At 42.6% G+C, this 18,423-nt stretch overlaps 1 protein-coding gene across 2 annotated transcripts; it reads left to right on the plus strand.

Moving 5' to 3' along the window:
* Positions 1-6,190: 6,190 nt before the first annotated feature.
* On the plus strand, positions 6,191-17,832 carry LOC112229859 (protein shisa-7-like). 2 transcript variants are annotated; one of them, XM_024395955.2, is made up of 5 exons: positions 6,191-9,813; positions 10,104-10,258; positions 10,577-10,642; positions 13,015-13,212; positions 13,774-17,832. In XM_024395955.2, exons 1-5 carry the CDS (start codon positions 9,071-9,073, stop codon positions 14,595-14,597), a joined length of 1,986 nt encoding a protein of 661 aa, XP_024251723.2. In that variant the 5' UTR covers positions 6,191-9,070; the 3' UTR covers positions 14,598-17,832. The 2 variants fall into 2 exon arrangements, with proteins under 2 accessions (XP_024251723.2, XP_024251725.2); XM_024395957.2 differs by lacking the exon at positions 10,577-10,642.
* The last annotated feature ends 591 nt before the right edge of the window (positions 17,833-18,423 follow it).

Below are 18,423 nucleotides of genomic sequence, written 5' to 3' on the forward strand. Positions count from 1 at the left end.
ATAGAAAATCTTTGGAGGGAGTTGAAAGTCCGTGTTGCCCAGCAACAGCCCCAAAACATCACTGCTCTAGAGGAGATCTGCATGGAGGAATGGGCCAAAATAGCAGCAACAGTGTGTGAAAACCTTGTGAAGACTTACAGAAAACGTTTGACCTCTGTCATTGCCAACAAAGGGTATATAACAAAGTATTGAGAAACTTTTGTTATTGACCAAATACTTATTTTCCACCATTTTGGTTTCATCTGACCATATGACATTCTCCCAATCTTCTTCTGGATCATCCAAATGCTCTCTAGCAAACTTCAGATGGGCCTGGACATGTACTGGCTTAAGCAGCGGGACACGTCTGGCACTGCAGGATTTGAGTCCCTGGCGGCGTAGTGTGTTACTGATGGTAGGCTTTGTTACTTTGGTCCCAGCTCTCTGCAGGTCATTCACTAGGTCCCCCCGTGTGGTTCTGGGATTTTTGCTCACCGTTCTTGTGATCATTTTGACCCCACGGGGTGAGATCTTGCGTGGAGCCCCAGATTGAGGGAGATTATCAGTGGTCTTGTATGTCTTCCATTTCCTAATATTTGCTCCCACAGTTGATTTCTTCAAACCAAGCTGCTTACCTATTACAGATTCAGTCTTCCCAGCCTGGTGCAGGTCTACAATTTTGTTTCTGGTGTCCTTTGACAGCTCTTTGGTCTTGGCCATAGTGGAGTTTGGAGTGTGACTGTTTGAGGTTGTGGACAGGGGTCTTTTATATTGATAACAAGTTCAAACAGGTGCTATTAATACAGGTAACGAGTGGAGGACAGAGGAGCCTCTTAAAGAAGAAGTTACAGGTCTGTGAGAGCCAGAAATCTTGATTGTTTGTAGGTGACCAAATAGTTATTTTCCACCGTAATTTGCAAATAAATTCATTAAACATCCTACATTGTGATTTTCTGGATTTTTTTTCTCATTTTGTCTGTAATAGTTGAAGTGTACCTATGATGAAAATTACAGGCCTCTCATCTTTTTAAGTGGGAGAACTTGCACAATTGGTGGCTTACTAAATACTTTTTTGCCCTACTGTATATTGATGAGGATTTTTTTGTATGTCATCCATTTTAGAATAAGACTGAATGTAACAAAATGTGGGAAAAGGGAAGGGGTCTGAATACTTTCCAAATGCACTGCATATATCCTCAACATGGTTAAAACTATACATCTGATCTCAAGGTCATGGTCAGTCCTTGCATCAATAGCTCTGTCTATCAATATGATAATGGTTACATTCCTGCATCTCCATTCCTCAGCTGTGCCGCACAAAGTGCAGTGTAGAGCGCTTTGTTATTGTCTGAATGACATGATTTACCTGGTCGTAGACTACCGCCTGAAGATGTTTGAGAGCCAGGAATGCTTGGCCCTGTGTATCTGAAGTTGGTTTGTGTTTGTGTTTGTGTGTGTGTGTGTGTGTGACGCACTCCGACTCCATCCTGTCCAGAGGACACTTTGAGTCATCCTGCTCTGTTGACTGAATAGAGTTCTGGCAGGTCTACTACTGAGAGACCTGCATAGCGATAGTGACGATACTTCTCTTTTGCCCTCTAGACGTGGAATGGAGGAAGTGACGCAAGTGGCAAGGAAAGGCTCCTTATGCCTTAACTCTCTCTCACGTCACATCTGGGAGCTTGCTGTTAGCTCTCTGTCTCCAAGTGACCTAGGTTTGATCCTTTAATACTAATTTGTTCAATGGTTCATATACTGTATACATCCATATGCTTTGTAGTTACACCCCAAAAGATGCATTCTGCATGTTGCATTACTGTCACTAATGCAGTCTAATAAAAAATGTTTTTTTAAAGACATTCCGCAGCAATAACCCAATCAAATGAGCCCTTGGGGGATGTTGGGTCAGGAGGGGGCGGGTTCAAAGCTTGACCCAAAGCCTGAAATGAGTAATAAGTCAGCCATTACTAACTTCCATTACAGTACGCTTTCGACTAACGTACTCTGTATTCCAGTATCATTTTGGCATAGCCACCAACAGGATCTTGTAATGCCATCAAGGACTAGCCAAACATGTCTCTTTATTTGAATCTAAGAGTAATACTACTAAACAACACATTGTAACACATTGGCCGAAGTCTACATATGATCATTGTGAGGTGCAGTCACTCAACACCAACACCCTGTCAGCTTCATATGGGTGGGCTTGCCCATTGACTGTGTAGATACCCCTGCGAATTCTCCATTTCCTGTTCAGGTGGGGAGCATTTCCTGTGGCTGGTTCACAGGGGTTCTCTTTTAGCCTGTCCTCAAATGGCTTTTATGGAGTGAAAAGTGAGTCTCTGGAGATTTCAATCAGATGCAATTTGCTAAACTTTCTGTCAGCAATTACCTTTGTTGTTAAAATGACTATTTCCATATTTGTTAGCCTTTTGGAGACAGTATTGATTATGTGTTTGGTTAATTCATTGATATTTTGACGTTCAGAGTAATCACTGGCGAGAAGTGGTGATTTGGACAGTTGACTAACCCTGGCTGAAAGAGCCACCATGTGCCATGTTATAGAAGACCATCTGTGAGGCCCCAGACGCCATGCAGTCCTGCTCCTGTTCTGGTACAATGATTGAAATAGCTGCCTCTGTCACATAATAATGCTTTCCCCAATGGTGGACTTTTTGGGAGCCTTTGAAGCATATTATTTTCTAATCGTCTCTGTTCAGTTCTATTTTATGTAGCACACAGGATACTGTAATTTATGTCACGGAGGAAGGCATGCCTGAGAGATTTTGTAAACAGTTTGTGTGACAATTAGAAGTTAGTGAATGGGGCAATGACTCGGGAAGGAAACAAGCATCTACTAATTCCCATCAAATTAATAATTAGCCGAAATACAGGGACACGATTGTCAAGGCAACTAATGTCACTACATTACCATAGACTCTTCCTTCTCCATCTATTCCCCTTGAAAAACTGTAAAGCAGTGTAATCCCCCCCCCCCATCACTCTGCTAGTGTTTTAGGAGTTAAACATTCCAGTGTTAATTGCAATGAGCTTTGTTCGGCACATTGAAAAGACAAATTGGCCCTTTTGAAAGTGTCTGAGTGTTCGCTCTTGTCGCATGCGTTTAAACTATTCCATTCCATCCCCGGTTGTAAACCAATGGTTCCTGGAGAAAAATATCTCATTGGGAATAAAGTGTGTCACCGATTGGTAGATACTATTGCCCACTTAACAAATGGAAACGTAGACAAATACCATATTGGCCAATCAATGAAAGAGCACCTAGTGTGGCGGACCTTTGTGAGAGCAATCACTTTTTGCGAATTTCATCAACGCGGTAGAACCTATTTAGCAAAGGGGGAGCGCATTGAGGATTATAGTCACCGCTAAAAGGAAATAGCAATATGTGATGGTCTAAATTATAGCAGAACATATTTCAGACGCGCTCCCTCTCGTTTTTTAAATGATTGTGCCATTTTATATGTCTATTCAGAGAAAAATGTCTTTCGAGACCAATTAATGTCATCCTCACCTGGAATTACAATGACAATGTAGGCATGGTCAATTATTTTCCGGGAATCACAAAGATCCAACGTTGGTGAATGGACTAAGACAACCGGTAAAGCTATCTTATGAACACTTTTTAAGAACAACATCTGAATCATTTTCTCCTCTTTGCATAACTTCAAAGCTTGAAACGGATTTCCACAACCTCATTCGACTGGATAGATTAACATGATTCTCGCAATTTAGGATGGAAGTAAATTATTAATTGAGTGCAGATTTTCTCCTATTTATATAACTATTATTTTGACCACAAGACATACAATTTGGGTGTAATTTGAAAGAGACGAGCGCATACGCCTGTGAACTCCAATCTATGCGCTTTTATTGTGATGCAGCATAGTGTAGTGCCATTTTTGATCAATGCATATTTGCATTATTTTATTGGCATCAATCTGCAACAATTGATGTGCGGCAATATGTGTTCCTAGTTTAATTTCAAATTAACATGGTGACGGGCCTGACGGCCGCATCTAAATAAGGATCATCATCGTATTGCCATTCTGAATACAACCAGCGACACATAGGTAAGACGTTCCTTCATTTTGTTTCTGTTTAGTGCTGCAACATTGCCCAATAAAACGTGCACGTGAACAAGTCTCGCTCTATGCGCCTCGACCACCATAACATACCCTCCCATTTTGTGTCTGTCTTGTCCGTTTCCCCCATAAATTAAGTCCCCTAGCATCAATGGAAAATGGAAGTGTGTGAATTGGCCTCTACCACACTATACCACAACGCCACACGAATGCAAATGTCGACACACCAACCGTGCTATAATGTTAATGGTCGCTCATGTGCAAAAGTTAGAATGGAAATGGTTTTGCTTTGACAACATTGTCACATAGTCACCTGTTTGCTGACCAAAACCTCAGCTGTGGGAGTCTTGACCATATATAATCTCCCACAAATAGTCTATAGACTAAGCTCAATGAATGCTACATGATATGGCACATTGAGACACAGCCACAATAGTTCAATAATTGTGCACTTATACTATATTATGGCATTTCCGAGTATTAAAGGTAATTATCGTTCACTATCAAGGGAATCAGTAATAGGTCTACGGTAATTACGTTGCTTCCATAATTCATGATGTCTTGTCTTTGGAGGCCTTTGAATGCTGACACCTAATTACAAAGGCTCACTGTCCTAGTGCACTGCGTTAAGAACCAGCATGCTTCAGTTCAGAGAAAGACAGGGAGAAAAGGTAGGCTTGGGGATGGATGGACGGCGGGAGGGAAGGATGGAGAGTGAGCTGGACAAACATCTGACACTGAGCATCATGGGAGGAGGAGGGCGAGATAGATGGAGAGATCTTTTGGAAAAGAGAAGAGGTGAAGCAAAGCCCATTGTACAACGAATTGCATTGATAAGACAATAGACGTATATATATATATATATGTATATAGAGAGAACAGTGGAGGACAGTGTTGCTCATTCACTTTCTTTCCCTCTCTCGTTCAATGCTGCAGTGCTATTCTGAGAGAGCCTGCTCAAGCCCACTCACTGGCAGAGAGAGAGAGCGGGAGGGAGGGAAGTGGGAGCGAGGGGGGTCAGTGTAGAGCTAACACGCTGTGTGTCAGCGTTTACACTGTCTCTTTAAGACCTGTGCTCGGCAGGGCCAGGCATCAGCAGATGCTCAGGCAGCATATATGTTGGGAATGCTCTGTTCCATATGCACCCGAACAGACTCATAAACATCTCACTATTTGTGGCCAGGCCGAGCGGTGTGTCTGTCGAAACGATGTGTTTGCCTAGAAAGCTTCACATACGAGGAGATCAGCTGTCAGCTTCTTAATAGCTGCATCAAGGAGACATAATGGAAATGAACCCCCAGGGCAGTCACTGATTTAAAAGGCACCCTTAACTTTCCAGCACAAGAGACTCCACTTTTAGGGCCCCCAACCCAGTATTGCTCCCTGTTTTCCTCTTCTCATCTCAACAGGATACTCCCATTCAGAGCAACCCCCCACTCTGCTCACATCTGTGGCTTCTCCGCTCATTTCTCTCCTCTCAAGGCCTAGTCTTTACCGTGAGACCTAATCTTCTCCCCTGACACTCGTCTCTCGGTGTCAGTACTAGCCACATGGTGTCTCTCGTCATCATGTCCCATCTAGCTGTTTTTTTGTTGAAGTCAAAACATGTCTATTCTCTCAAAGTTGATGTTAATGTAGTGTGATCTCGCGGGTCCTTATCTAACGAAGGAGTGTATGAGACGATGGTTCTCAGGTGTCTACGATTGGGATATTCAAGGTCTGGTGTGAAAGGATGAGCTTTTCCGAATCATATTATGTTACAGATTTGTTGACAGTATGATGATTAGAATCAACTCAATTGTTGGTTTTAAATGAATGCAATAATGCAACATGCATTGTCATTTTTACACCGTGGATATCACGTAATCTGAAATATGAATAGATTTAGCCAAACAGAGGGAATGTTAGTACTTGCTAATTACTGCTTATTTCAGGTATTAGCCAACTGTTTATGTAGGAGTAATCATGTATGCTTGTTCAATATTGGTATTACCACTGCTATTGTATGTCTTGTGCCTAACTCTCCTAGAATAGAAACATTTTGGCTAAACTGTGGACTAAGAAAATGTCATCCATTGATCAGCTTGCTCTCTTCTCATTGCAGTGTAAATTGAGAAATAAAGAAGTCGAAGAAATTTGTAAAGGGCAAAGAACAAAAAGAACCTCAAACCTGGATTACATCATCATCACTCTTGGCCAGGTGGAACAACTAGGGGGATGTTCTACCCTGTTTTGATCCAGAGGGTGTTTGCTAATTACAACGGTCTTTCTACATCCCTTTTTTCGTTTTCTTTCTTTTTGGGGGGGGATTTTGGACCTTAATTTGCATAGACTGTTTTTCAAAATACACATTTTTAATTAGTCTCCCTAACACATAAAATACACATTTCAGATCCCTATTACATCAGAATAGCATTGAAGCTCATTGCATACATAAACGCAAAACATATCAATTAAAAAGTAGTTAGAACCACATTGTGGAGAGTTAGCCTAATGCCTGTAGAGAGGTGTTAAACGTACATTCCTATTCCGACATCAGTGTTAAAAAAAAAAAAAAATCTGCTCCTATAATCTTTCAGATTTAAATGAATAGTGCATTATTGGTCCAAAGTGCTTTTTTAAACTAATCTTTAATGGATGGCCTGCATTTGTTTGTAGTGCATTAGCTGGAACATGGTAAGCAGTGCTAACTCACAAATTTACTCGGGCTCTGACAGCACAGCCCCAGAACGATCAATCGAACTGGGCTTTGACTGACTGATGTGCAACACAAGTCACATATAACAAGATAAATTGACCTTGCTGCTATTCTGTCGCTCCTCGATTTCTTTCTTATTTTCTGTCAGAATCTCTCCAGCATTCTCCCATACAGCGCATGTAGGCACGCCACATTAAACAATTTGAAAAGCCCCCTTTTCCTTTTAACCCGAATGATATTCAAACCTTTGTGTTCTCTTTTCTCAAAACATGCAACACAGCCCCCGAGCGTATTGATGTTGTCTATCAAAAGAGATCAACTTGAACACGTACTAAAGAAACAATTAAGCCATATTAGACCTGCCATACTATGACCAAACATTTTCAACTATCATCTCACTAAGTTTAAGATTTCTTTGTACTGACAACACCTCATATATTGACTTTCAACTATAAGTGCTCTCATACGTTCAGGGATACAGTGAAGAGATTATAGGATACTAGGATACCATATCCATTTTATTTATAAGAAAATAGCTTATAAAGCTATTCACATTAGATTGTTCTACGTTTCTTTGTTAGGTCACAATTACTATGTATCTGTAGTCATCAGCCCAGGTTAGGTTAGGCTGAAAAGTGACCGTTCGTAGTGTACGTTTCCTCCACATATTCTGCATTGAACGAATGAATCCAGACATTTTCATGTCTGTTCTGTGGGCAGAGCCGCGCTGTCCTGCCAGAACCGGGCCCAAGCCCACCTTCGTTCTATTCTGTTGGGCCGAGTTAAACTCAGAGCAGAGACACTCACGCAAGGGGATCAAACGCACATAGATCTCGTCCCTCCTTCCCTCTCTCACATTTTCCTAATTCATCAAACAATTGTTGTACTATCTCCGGCTGCCTTTATTCATTTGGTCCATCACTCACTGTGTTATATCTTAGTTTTCCCTTTCTCACTAAGTTAGGTGTGAATTGTGTGGTCCCGGTCTGTATCAACTATATATGCTGCTTGGTCCAATTCTGCCGTACCCAGGTTCACCGGACCTCATGACAGGCCTTTGTGATCGGTCCTTGTCTCATAGTGCAAACCTTGTAGACTTTCTGACCGCTGTATTTGAGTCCGAATTAAGAATCTCAAATCTCTCTGAATAATATTTCCTCAATTGACCACCCGACCTCTATTTCCTTTCCCTAAATATTCTAAGAGTTTATTTGTGAACAAATGGACAGTTCAGTGCAGAAGGAATGTCCCTAGCAAGCTAACACTGTTAATAAACAGTGCCAAATCTGTTCGAGCACATGTATTGATATGATGAATTACAGACACCTAAAGCTGCCAGCAAAATTGTTTACAATTCACGCAAAGAGCTAGAAATGGATTTTGACTCAAGTGTTACAGAAAGGTTTGTGTGGTCAAATACCTACAACAGAAAACTGATGTGCCAATTCCAGTGATAATAGGATTAAGCGTAGGTGGAAAGTACTCAAATAAAAGTTAACGCTTAATGTTTACAGAGTACACCTTCCCTTCAAAGAGGATTCGCTAGCTACATTATTCATAACTTTGTGCCATAGGTCAGTTGAGTTCAAACGACTCTGACGGGTTTGAAACGTTTACACATTGATTTTTGTTTACAAGACAATACTGCCTATCACAAAGAAAGACAACCCATACTTGCCGTTTTAGTGAGGTCTGCACAGTAGAGACCACACAATTATCAAGAAACTCCACTCATCTCCCCTTACCATTCTGTAAAATAACACTTTGTTGACTGGTGTTTACAATCTATACATTTTCCAGCATCCTTTATCATTCTGTTTAGTTTTTTTGTGTGCTAAGTTGAAGTTGTCGAGACAAACTTCAAATAGTCCTTTCACAAGCATAGCTATAGTATAGGCCTAAAACATAGAAATATATAACCTCAGAGTTGATATAAGCTGCTTATGAACAACAATAGATTTGTACTGAGAGCTTGAGAGATATGTTTACATAAATACATACACGTGACATGCCACACTTATTGCTTGAACAAACAAAAAAAATCACTCAACTAAGTGAAAACCTCCACACTAGTGTATGTAATGTACATGGAAGCACTAACAAAGGATTAGTTTACTGTATTTAGGCTGAAGTCCAGAGTGGAAGCCTTTACATTTTTTACACTTAACACGTAAGTGAAATTCAAAGAAGGAAGGAGAGGAGAACACTATCCCTCTTGGAGAAGGACCTTCATATTTTAATTCTTGACGGGCCTTTTTATTTTTTGAATTGGCTCAGAAACGCTGAAAAAATGAGGCCTAGAACCTACAAAAGGATGTTCAGCACCTCCCTCATATTTTCCCTTGTGTCCGGCCTCGTCCTTTCCGCCGTGACCATCACCACAGAGCGCCGCTCATCCTACGGCGGCCCCAGCGGCACCACCCTGTTCCTCCTCACCGGTTTTGGGAACAAACTGATGCCGCCGCCCCCGGGGGGGCCAAAGGTGGCGCCTAAAGCGGCTGAAATGGAGGACGCTCAGGACGGTGAGCCGAAAGAACCCGAAACGCTCCCAAAGCCCCTCCCCCAAACCAAGCTCCCTCAGAACATGACGGCAGCTGACGCCCTCAAACCTCCGCTGGGGGCCGCCCAGGTAGCGCCACCCCCCCGGCGCCTGGTGGATGTGGACGTGTGTCGGGCCTACTACGACGTCATGGGCCAGTTGGACAACACTTTCAACTGCTCCAAGGGGACCTACATCTACTGCTGCGGCACCTGCCACTACCGCTACTGTTGTGATCACCAGCGTAGCCGCCTGGACCAGAAGTCATGTAACAACTACAAGTCGCCCGGGTGGCTCGACACACCGCCGACGAACCCCCCGCCGCCGGGGAACCGGGGTGACCCAGACTCGGAGCAGCTGCAGCAGCAGAGCAACAGCACGGCGTACGTGATCGGCGGGGTGATCTCCGTCACCCTGGTGGTGGCCGTGGGCATCAAGGTGGCCTTCCACAAGATATCCCGACGACCCCGAAACAGAGACATCAACATGCCCAGGTGAGAAAAGAACGGACAAGTGTCTTTGAATAGAAGATCAGTAAGCAGTGTCTGAAAATGACCATACGGGTGTACGTGGATCTGTCAGTGGGCTGTAGTCTTAAATTCAGCACATTACTGAGTTTCACTAAGGTCACAAGCCACAGACCCAAAAGGGTGATGAAACTGAACCACATTCAACGAACAAGTAACACATTTACATACTACATCTTTTTCAAATTTGATTCTACTGTCTCGCCCTTGTCTATGATTTTTCATTCCCCTCCTCTCTTCTCTCCTCTTTCTCCCAGAGCCCTGGTGGACATCCTACGGAGTCAGGCCAGCCCAGTCCAACAGGGGGAGAGGAACAACAGCACCGTCCTTACCACCGCCACCACCGGCGACATCCTCGGTCGTCCCCCCAAGAACCTTTACACCCCGGTGCTCCAGAGCAAAGACAACCGTAGTGAGTGACACCACAGAAAGCATGGGACAATAACAACACTGTAATGACAATGTTATAACACTGTTAGTATAATAACACTCTTATAACACTGCTGTTACGTTGAAATACAGTAATAGCCTGTTTTCAGATATATGAACCATTACGGTGATGATGGTGGAGAGCGGTGGCGGATGCAATAGCCTAGTAATGCTGACTGTATGGGGTCACGTTCAACATACTCGCACTCTTAAACACGCTTCATGTAATCCCACAGCACACACACCATCACACACGCATACGAGTGGCAGTACCATCAGTGTTCGCTGTGCTCTCTTGCAGTTGGCAACTTGCACCACAATTTTATCCAGGTGTCTGGTTCCAGTCCCAAACACTCGGCTACTATGGGTAAGCCGAACTAGCTAACGCAGCCGGCGGGTGTGTGAGTTGGCCTCATGAAACGTCTGTCTGGTGTTGTATATGTACCATTGGGTGTGTTTCCTTAACACAGTCGCTGTTGTCTTAACACAGTCGCTGTTGTCTTAACACAGTCGCTGTTGTCTTAACACAGTCGCTGTTGTCTTAACACAGTCGCTGTTGTCTTAACACAGTCGCTGTTGTCTTAACACAGTCGCCGTTTCACTGCTCCCACTCATTCTGTGTGTCACCCTCGCAAGTGTCTCAGCATGCACTATGTACTGTATCCGTTTGTGTTGTAAGCGTGCTTACTTACACTGTGGGCCTGGGCTTGAGGGAAGTCAGTGTGTTACTGCACTTACCGAAGCCTGCGCGTGTCACTCCACAGTGGTCAATGTATCCCGTGTGCTCGCTCAGTGGGTAGAAAGACATTATTGGCAGTCATTGCCCATTATTGTACATGGTCAGTGACCAAAGTGTGAGACAATCATCTTGGCTTGTTTTATATATTAGCTCAAGGGACCTTTGTAATAGTCGTCCTAGAATGACTTGAAAACGTACAAATGACAAATTGGCAGCAGTTCTTTAAGACTAATAATTTGTGAGGAATTGGCACATTTCGTCAATTGTATATGTACCTTTAAATGTAAGGCCATTTTAAATGTACTTATACATGTTGGCCCATTATTAATGTAGCTACCTACCTTATGTGTGTTAGGTCCTTGTAAAAGTACTCATATATACAGTGCCTTCAGAAAGTATTCAAATCCCTTGACTTTTTCCACATTTTGCTACGTTACAGCATTATTCTAAAATGGATGAAATTAAAATAAAAAATCCTCGGCAATCTACACACAATACTCCATAATGACAAAGTGAAAACAGGTTGAGAAATTGTAGCTAATTTATTGAATATAAAAAACAGAAATACCTTATTTACATAAGTATTCAGACCCTTTGCAATGAGACTCGAAATTGAACTCAGGTGCATCCTGTTTCCATTGATTGGAGTCCACCTGTGGTAAATTCAATTGATTGGACATGATTTGGAAAGGCACACACCTGTCCATATAAGGTCCCACAGTTGACAGTGCATGTCAGAGCAAAAACCAAGCCATGAGGATGAATTGCCCGTAGAGCTTCGAACCAGGATTGTGTCAAGGCACAGATCTGGGAAAAGGTACCAAAACATTTCTGCGGCTTTGAAGGACTCCAAGAACACAGTGGCCTCCATAATTCTTAAATGGAAGAAGTTTGGAACCACTAAGACTCTTCTTAGAGCTGGCTGCCCGGCAAAACTGAGCAATCAGGGGAAAAGGGCCTTGGTCAGGGAGGTGACCAAGAACCCGATGGTCACTCTGACAGAGCTCTAGAGTTCCTCTGTGGCGATGGGAGAACCTTCCAGAAGGACAACCATCTCTGCAGCACTCCCCCAATCAGGCCTTTCCAAATCATGTCCATTCAATTCAATTTCCCACAAGTGGACTCCTCCAATCAAGTTGTAGAAACATCTCAAGGATGATCAATGGAAACAGGATGCACCTGAGCTCAACTTCGAGTCTCATAGCAAAGGGTCTGAATACTTATGTAAATAAGGTATTTCTGTTGTTTTTTTTCTTCATAAATATCAAACAATTTCTAAAAACCTGTTTTTGCTTTGTCATTATGGCATATTGTGTGCAGATTGCTGAGGAGTTTATTTGATCTATTTTAGAACAAGGCTGTAACGTAACATAATAGTGAAAAAGTCAAAGGGTCTGAATACTTTCCGAAGGAACTCTATGTTAGGTCCTTAATAAATGTCCTCATATTATGTTAACATGACATTCTAAATGTAGCCCTATATACTGTATGTGTTAGGTCTCTGGTTAATGTACTCATATATATTATGTTAACATGTCATTCTGAATGTAGCCCTATATACTGTATGTGTTAGATCCCTGGTTAATGTACACATATATATTATGTTAACATGTCATTCTGAATGTAGCCCTATGTACTGTATGTGTTAGGTCCCTGGTTAATGTACACATATATATTATGTTAACATGTCATTCTGAATGTAGCCCTATATACTGTATGTGTTAGATCCCTGGTTAATGTACACATATATATTATGTTAACATGTCATTCTGAATGTAGCCCTATATACTGTATGTGTTAGATCCCTGGTTAATGTACACATATATATTATGTTAACATGTCATTCTGAATGTAGCCCTATATACTGTATGTGTTAGATCCCTGGTTAATGTACTCATATGTATTATGTTAACATGTCAATCTAAATGTAGCCCTATGTACTGTATGTGTTAGGTCCCTGGTTGATGCTCTCCTATGTCTTCCTCCTCTTCCTCTTCCAGAGCGCGTGCCCCGCATGAACAACGCCCAGCTAGCCTCCACGGGGACCCTCACCAGCAAGCACAACAACAGCTCCGGCCTGCACTTACACCCACAGCCCCCTTTCTCGCACTCCTTCCACAACCTGGCCCAGTTGCCCCCCTCCTACGAGGTGGCCATGAAACCTGAGATCAACCGCTACAGCTCCCTGAAGAAGCTCGGTGAGGAGGGGAGCGGTGGGGGAGGGGCAGTGGGGCGGGGGCCCGGAGAGAGGACTGGATGTCTGGGTGGCAGCCGCTGCTGGGAGGAAGGCAACTGGAGGCAGTGGCTAGAGAGAGCTCCAGATATATATATATATATATATATATATATATATATATATATATATATGTATATGTGTGTGTGTGGAAGAAGGCATAACAGGCGAGAGGCAGCAGCCGAGGATGTGTGTCCGATGTATTACCTTTCGATGTGCCTTAATGTAGGCTGCTATAGTCTATAGAATGGGCGTCGATAAACGCTTGTTTGTCTCGAACGGGTGCCCCTGAAAGCTAGATTATATGGAGGATGCATTGGGGAATTGTAACGGTTGCCTAAAGGTCACATTTAAATTGGCTCTCAGGGAGCTCAGTCCAAGGAAAGTCTTCTAAGGGAGAGAAATGTTGAACACTTTGTTTCACCTTATAATAAATGAATTTCACTAACTGTCATTTCAACATTTCTTTCTTTCATCCTCCCTCTTTTTTTTTTTTTACTCAACCCCCTCCCCTCCCAAAAAACAGAGAAAGATCTGGACGACTACTCTGGCTACCACACATCAAAGCGACGGCCTAACAACGCCCCTCCGTCATTCCACTCCTCCCAGCACCACCTCCACTGGGGCGGTGACTACACTCTCGGAGCCAGGGGCACCCTTCCCTTCCACTCCTCCCGGCCACGGATTCACGTGCCTACATCCACCCCTAACCCCTACCCTCTGCCAGCCCAGTCGTTGGGGTACCAGCCCGCCTTCGACAAGCCCCCGCGGAGGGTCATGTCCCAGGACCAGCTCCTGGCACTTGGTGAGGGCAACACCCTCTCCAGACTCTCCAAGAACCAGCAGCACCAGTACTACAAGGCTATGACCAAGAGCTCCACCTCACAGACGCTTCGCAAGTCCCACGAGAGGCTCCTAGTCTCGCCCGACCGTCTGGAGGAGAGGATGGGAGGCATGGGCATGCCAGGGTTGGGCGGTATGGTGGGTATGGGGGGCATGGGTGACTTTGTGGGGATGGGGGTCCCGACCATGGGATGCCTCAGCCACAAAGCCCAATCACAGCAGAACGTCTGCGTCACACCCTCGCTGGACCGCCATCACATGATCAAGATGAACTCCCACCCCACATCGGGCCACGAGCTGGAGATGAGCGTGGCGGGCCATCCGGCAGGAAGCTGGGGGGACCCTCATGGGCACGGATCAGGGGCCGGGGTAGGACCAGGGAGCGGGGCGGGGACCATCGGGGGCCACAACGCACGGAGGATGGCATTCGCCACCAAGAGGCAGAATACCATCGAACAGCTCCAATACATCCCTGGGGGAGGAGGAGGGGAGGTGGCCAGACATTGAGAACGGCTAGTAAGAACGAGGTGACGGTGTGAGAGAGTAGAGACAACGGAGAAGAGAGTGATGAAGGTCGCATTGAGAATGTTCGAGCTGAAAGTGTTCACACAGAGAGAAGAGAATAAGGAAAGGTCAATTGGGGCATGATGGAGAGAAAGGTGAATAGAAGGAGAAACAAGAAGAGAGACATGGGCAAGCTGATGAGAGAGAGAGAGAGAGAGAAGGATATGACGAGGACAGTGCATCCCATCAACCGCCTCAGATGAGTGTGTTGAAGACCAGAGAAGGAAAGACGTGAGAGAAGAGTGGATGCCATTGTTACCTGTTGCTAGGAAACACAGAAAAGGGCAATGATAGGAAGAAACCATTGAGAAAAATGGATTTATTAGAGAGAAGTTTGAATGAAGCCCATTGATTTGATTCCTGGGAAGGAGAATATTCAACCATATTGTTGAGGAGGGAGAAAGAAAAATGGCCATGTATAGAGCAGAAAATGAACAATTTAAAAAAGTTTTTTGTGCAATTGAAAAAGGATCCTAGGACATGATGGCTTTTACTTGTGGATCCTGCTTGGGTCAAAATTATGAAATGGTTATTGAGTTTCTTGTCGTGAAACCTCTAGCTGCTCTGACAGAGACAACAAACCTGTCTTTGAATCTGAACAGACACAGATGTCAATGGAGTACAGAACAATGTGATGGTTGTTTGACTTTTGTAAAAAATACAGGACTGTAAATTATTTTGTTTTTTTGTAAAAGAATAAAGCCCCGTGGGACAGTATGTATATTCTGTGTGTATATGCTATAGCCTGATGACTGAATGACTGACACTGAGTGGACATTTGAGTTGCCAATCGTCACTTTCCTAATTTTTGATTGGAAGACTTGACAATAGACAGATTTGGAGTACTGTTGCTAGATACCACAATCTAACACTACAGCCATAACTTAGTCTGCAGACATTTTGTATAAGATCATGTATAAGTTAATCTCTTGATTATGGCTGGATTTTCTCAGTTATTATTATAATGATTTGACACAAACAACACTTTGCTGAATCACCTTTGCACCCTCGCCTGATTGGCTGGCTGGTCGATGTGACGGCTGTCACTCCCAAAGAGACACAAGTCACTAATGAGCATTTCCACGGCAACGGTCAGTCCCTTCACAGTTCTGAGGTCAGTTTCCAAACTGTGGAGCTGATTCCAGTTACATTTATAGTCACACAGAAATTCTTTGACACTGTTATTCGACACAAAATGTCAGCCATTGTTTTTAAGGAGATAAAGACCACCCGAAAGAAAAAAAAGGTGACAAATCTGTTGACCACATAAGATGAGAATGAAAGCTCAGTGAAGTTGTGTTAAATTTGAGGGACACTGCCATACAGAGTGGCTAATGCAAAGGCTTTGTTTAGCCATAGTTGCCCATGGGTCTGTCCCTTAAAACAATCCCCAAAACCAGTCAAGCTCCTGCTCCATTGATGATACTTTCTGAGCTGTTTACCACAGATTGTGAGGTAATAAAATGATTTGTCAGTAGTTCATATACACTACTCACAGTCTTCTCTGAATTCCACATATTATTACTGTTTCTGAAACTCCAGCTGTTCACAATATTTGGAGACAGGTTGGAAAGGGGGAACAGGGAACAATGGACGCTTAACACCAAGGGCTATTCTGAAAACTCTTTGTGTGTCTGTGGTCTGTACTTTGTTGGCTTTTTCATTTTTCTGTGTCAATATTGGAGACAGTTTGTGTACCACTGCAGAAATGACAGACATATTTTGTAAGTGTGAAGAAAACAGAGTCAATTCTGCAAAGCTACTTTTGTGCCCTTGTGAGGTTGACATTGAGTGTGACAAAAAGCCAATCATACTATCATTTTTTACATTGCAGGGGTGGAGGTGGACATGTCATATTTTTGTACATTTGCAAACATTTGTAACATTCTTATTTTTGTGTGTGTTTCACAGTTATCTGGTTAAAAGATGGAAGATGTGGTTGTTACTGTCCATTTTTAAAAGGGTTGGACTCTCCACTTTGATTGAAAGGACAAGGAGATCATTGTATTTACTTCAAATCTTTGTATAGTATTTCGGCTCTCCCCTTTAACTGTGAATGGATAAAAGCAAAAATTGATTGATGGAACTTTCAGACAACGTTTTTAAAACTATGATATGTGTTTGTGTGTTTATAGTCATGATTATGTTTACTATAGATTTACTCTGATTTATTATTATCACCATGATTATTAGTTACCCCTATTGATTTTTTTATTCTCTGTGAAGCTCAATGTTTCCTGGATTTTGAATATTGAACTTCCTAATGGATTTTAACCTTTGTATTCTTGATGGAAAAAAACCCAGATGCAATCAAAGTGAAAAGACAAACCGCATGAAGATGTCAAAGCCAGTGTTGATGATGTCATAGTGCTGACTTATGACGTCATGGCGTGTATGTCTAATGTACGTGCGTCTGTATTTGCCGTGTGTGTATTTCAATGTCTTTTCAGAAATGATGAATCTCACATTTGATCTGACTTGGGATATTACAAGTAAGACAATTGTGTTTTTCAAAAAATCCACAAACTATTTAAAACCCAAGGCTATGATCTCATTATTCATATTGGCTTTTTGGATTCAAAAGCCTAATATCACAAAGGACATGCATCACAGCTTTCCTTGTTAAGCTACATTCACCAAAGCAAATGTAACAACAACAAAAAATGTTTCTCAAATTTCAAGTTGTAGAGCAAAAGCTATAAAATTACATTGTTAACATTTTTGGTAAAAAACGTGTGCATTTCGTTACAAGATTACATTTATGTAACTGGAATGTCACTCTTTTCAAGAACTTTACTCTTTATTGTAAAGAATGAGGATTTTGCTAGAATAGTTTGGAGAATGTATTGTGGCTTGCCTTGTTGTTTGACATGATTATGGATAACCAGTTATAGGACTAGAATGGCCCAATGATTTTTACAGAGAGGAAACGTCAGATTCCATAACTAGAATCTTGTTAAACTAAAATGAAGAAAGGCTAAATATATTTATGTCACACGAAGATTCAATTATATTTTCAATGTATGTTTTTATTGTACATTTGGAGGTATACTGATGTTGTGATTATGTTTTAGTTGAGTACGTGCTCATTAATCTGTGTGCCTGCAAATGTACTGTTGATTAATGTGTGTGTGTGTGTGTAGTGTGTGTGTGTGTGTGTGTGTGTGTGTGTGTGTGTGTGTGTGTGTGTGTGTGTGTGTGTGTGTGTGTGTGTGTGTGTGTGTGTGTGTGTGTGTGTGTGTGTGTGTGTGTGTGTGTGTGTGGAGGTAAGAGGGAGATTGTGGTATACAATGTTTGTTTTTGTGTGTGGCTCGTGGGGTGACAGTTAGTGGCGTGAGGTTTTTTAGATGGAAGGAGGTGTGAGTAAGCACGAGACAGCTTCATTGGCCCCTAATTGTATTGCGGTGTGAGGAGGAGGCGGGGCTACATTGTATCCCCCAAGTAATTTGGCATACCTCAGAAAAATTTATTGGGATTAATCTAATACATTATCCCCATGTCTGTTTCCAAGAATATTAAGTGAAGCTCTTACAAGCGTGCAACCCTTATTTTGGTTATTGGTCAATTCTCGCATTTGTAGAATCGTACTGTTCAGTTGTTAATAACAATTAAAAAAATATCCACAATGACTCATTTTTGTCCACTGGGTTATTGGTGTTGATCAAACTTTAGGACAGGTGAAACACAAGTTATGATTGTGATTGTTCGATTCAAATCACTTTGGCTTTTTGTCTTACGGTTGGACTGACTGATCAATGATGGATAGGAA

This window comes from Oncorhynchus tshawytscha, linkage group LG31 (genome assembly GCF_018296145.1).
Source record: "Oncorhynchus tshawytscha isolate Ot180627B linkage group LG31, Otsh_v2.0, whole genome shotgun sequence".
NCBI classification, from domain to species: Eukaryota; Metazoa; Chordata; class Actinopteri; order Salmoniformes; family Salmonidae; genus Oncorhynchus; species Oncorhynchus tshawytscha.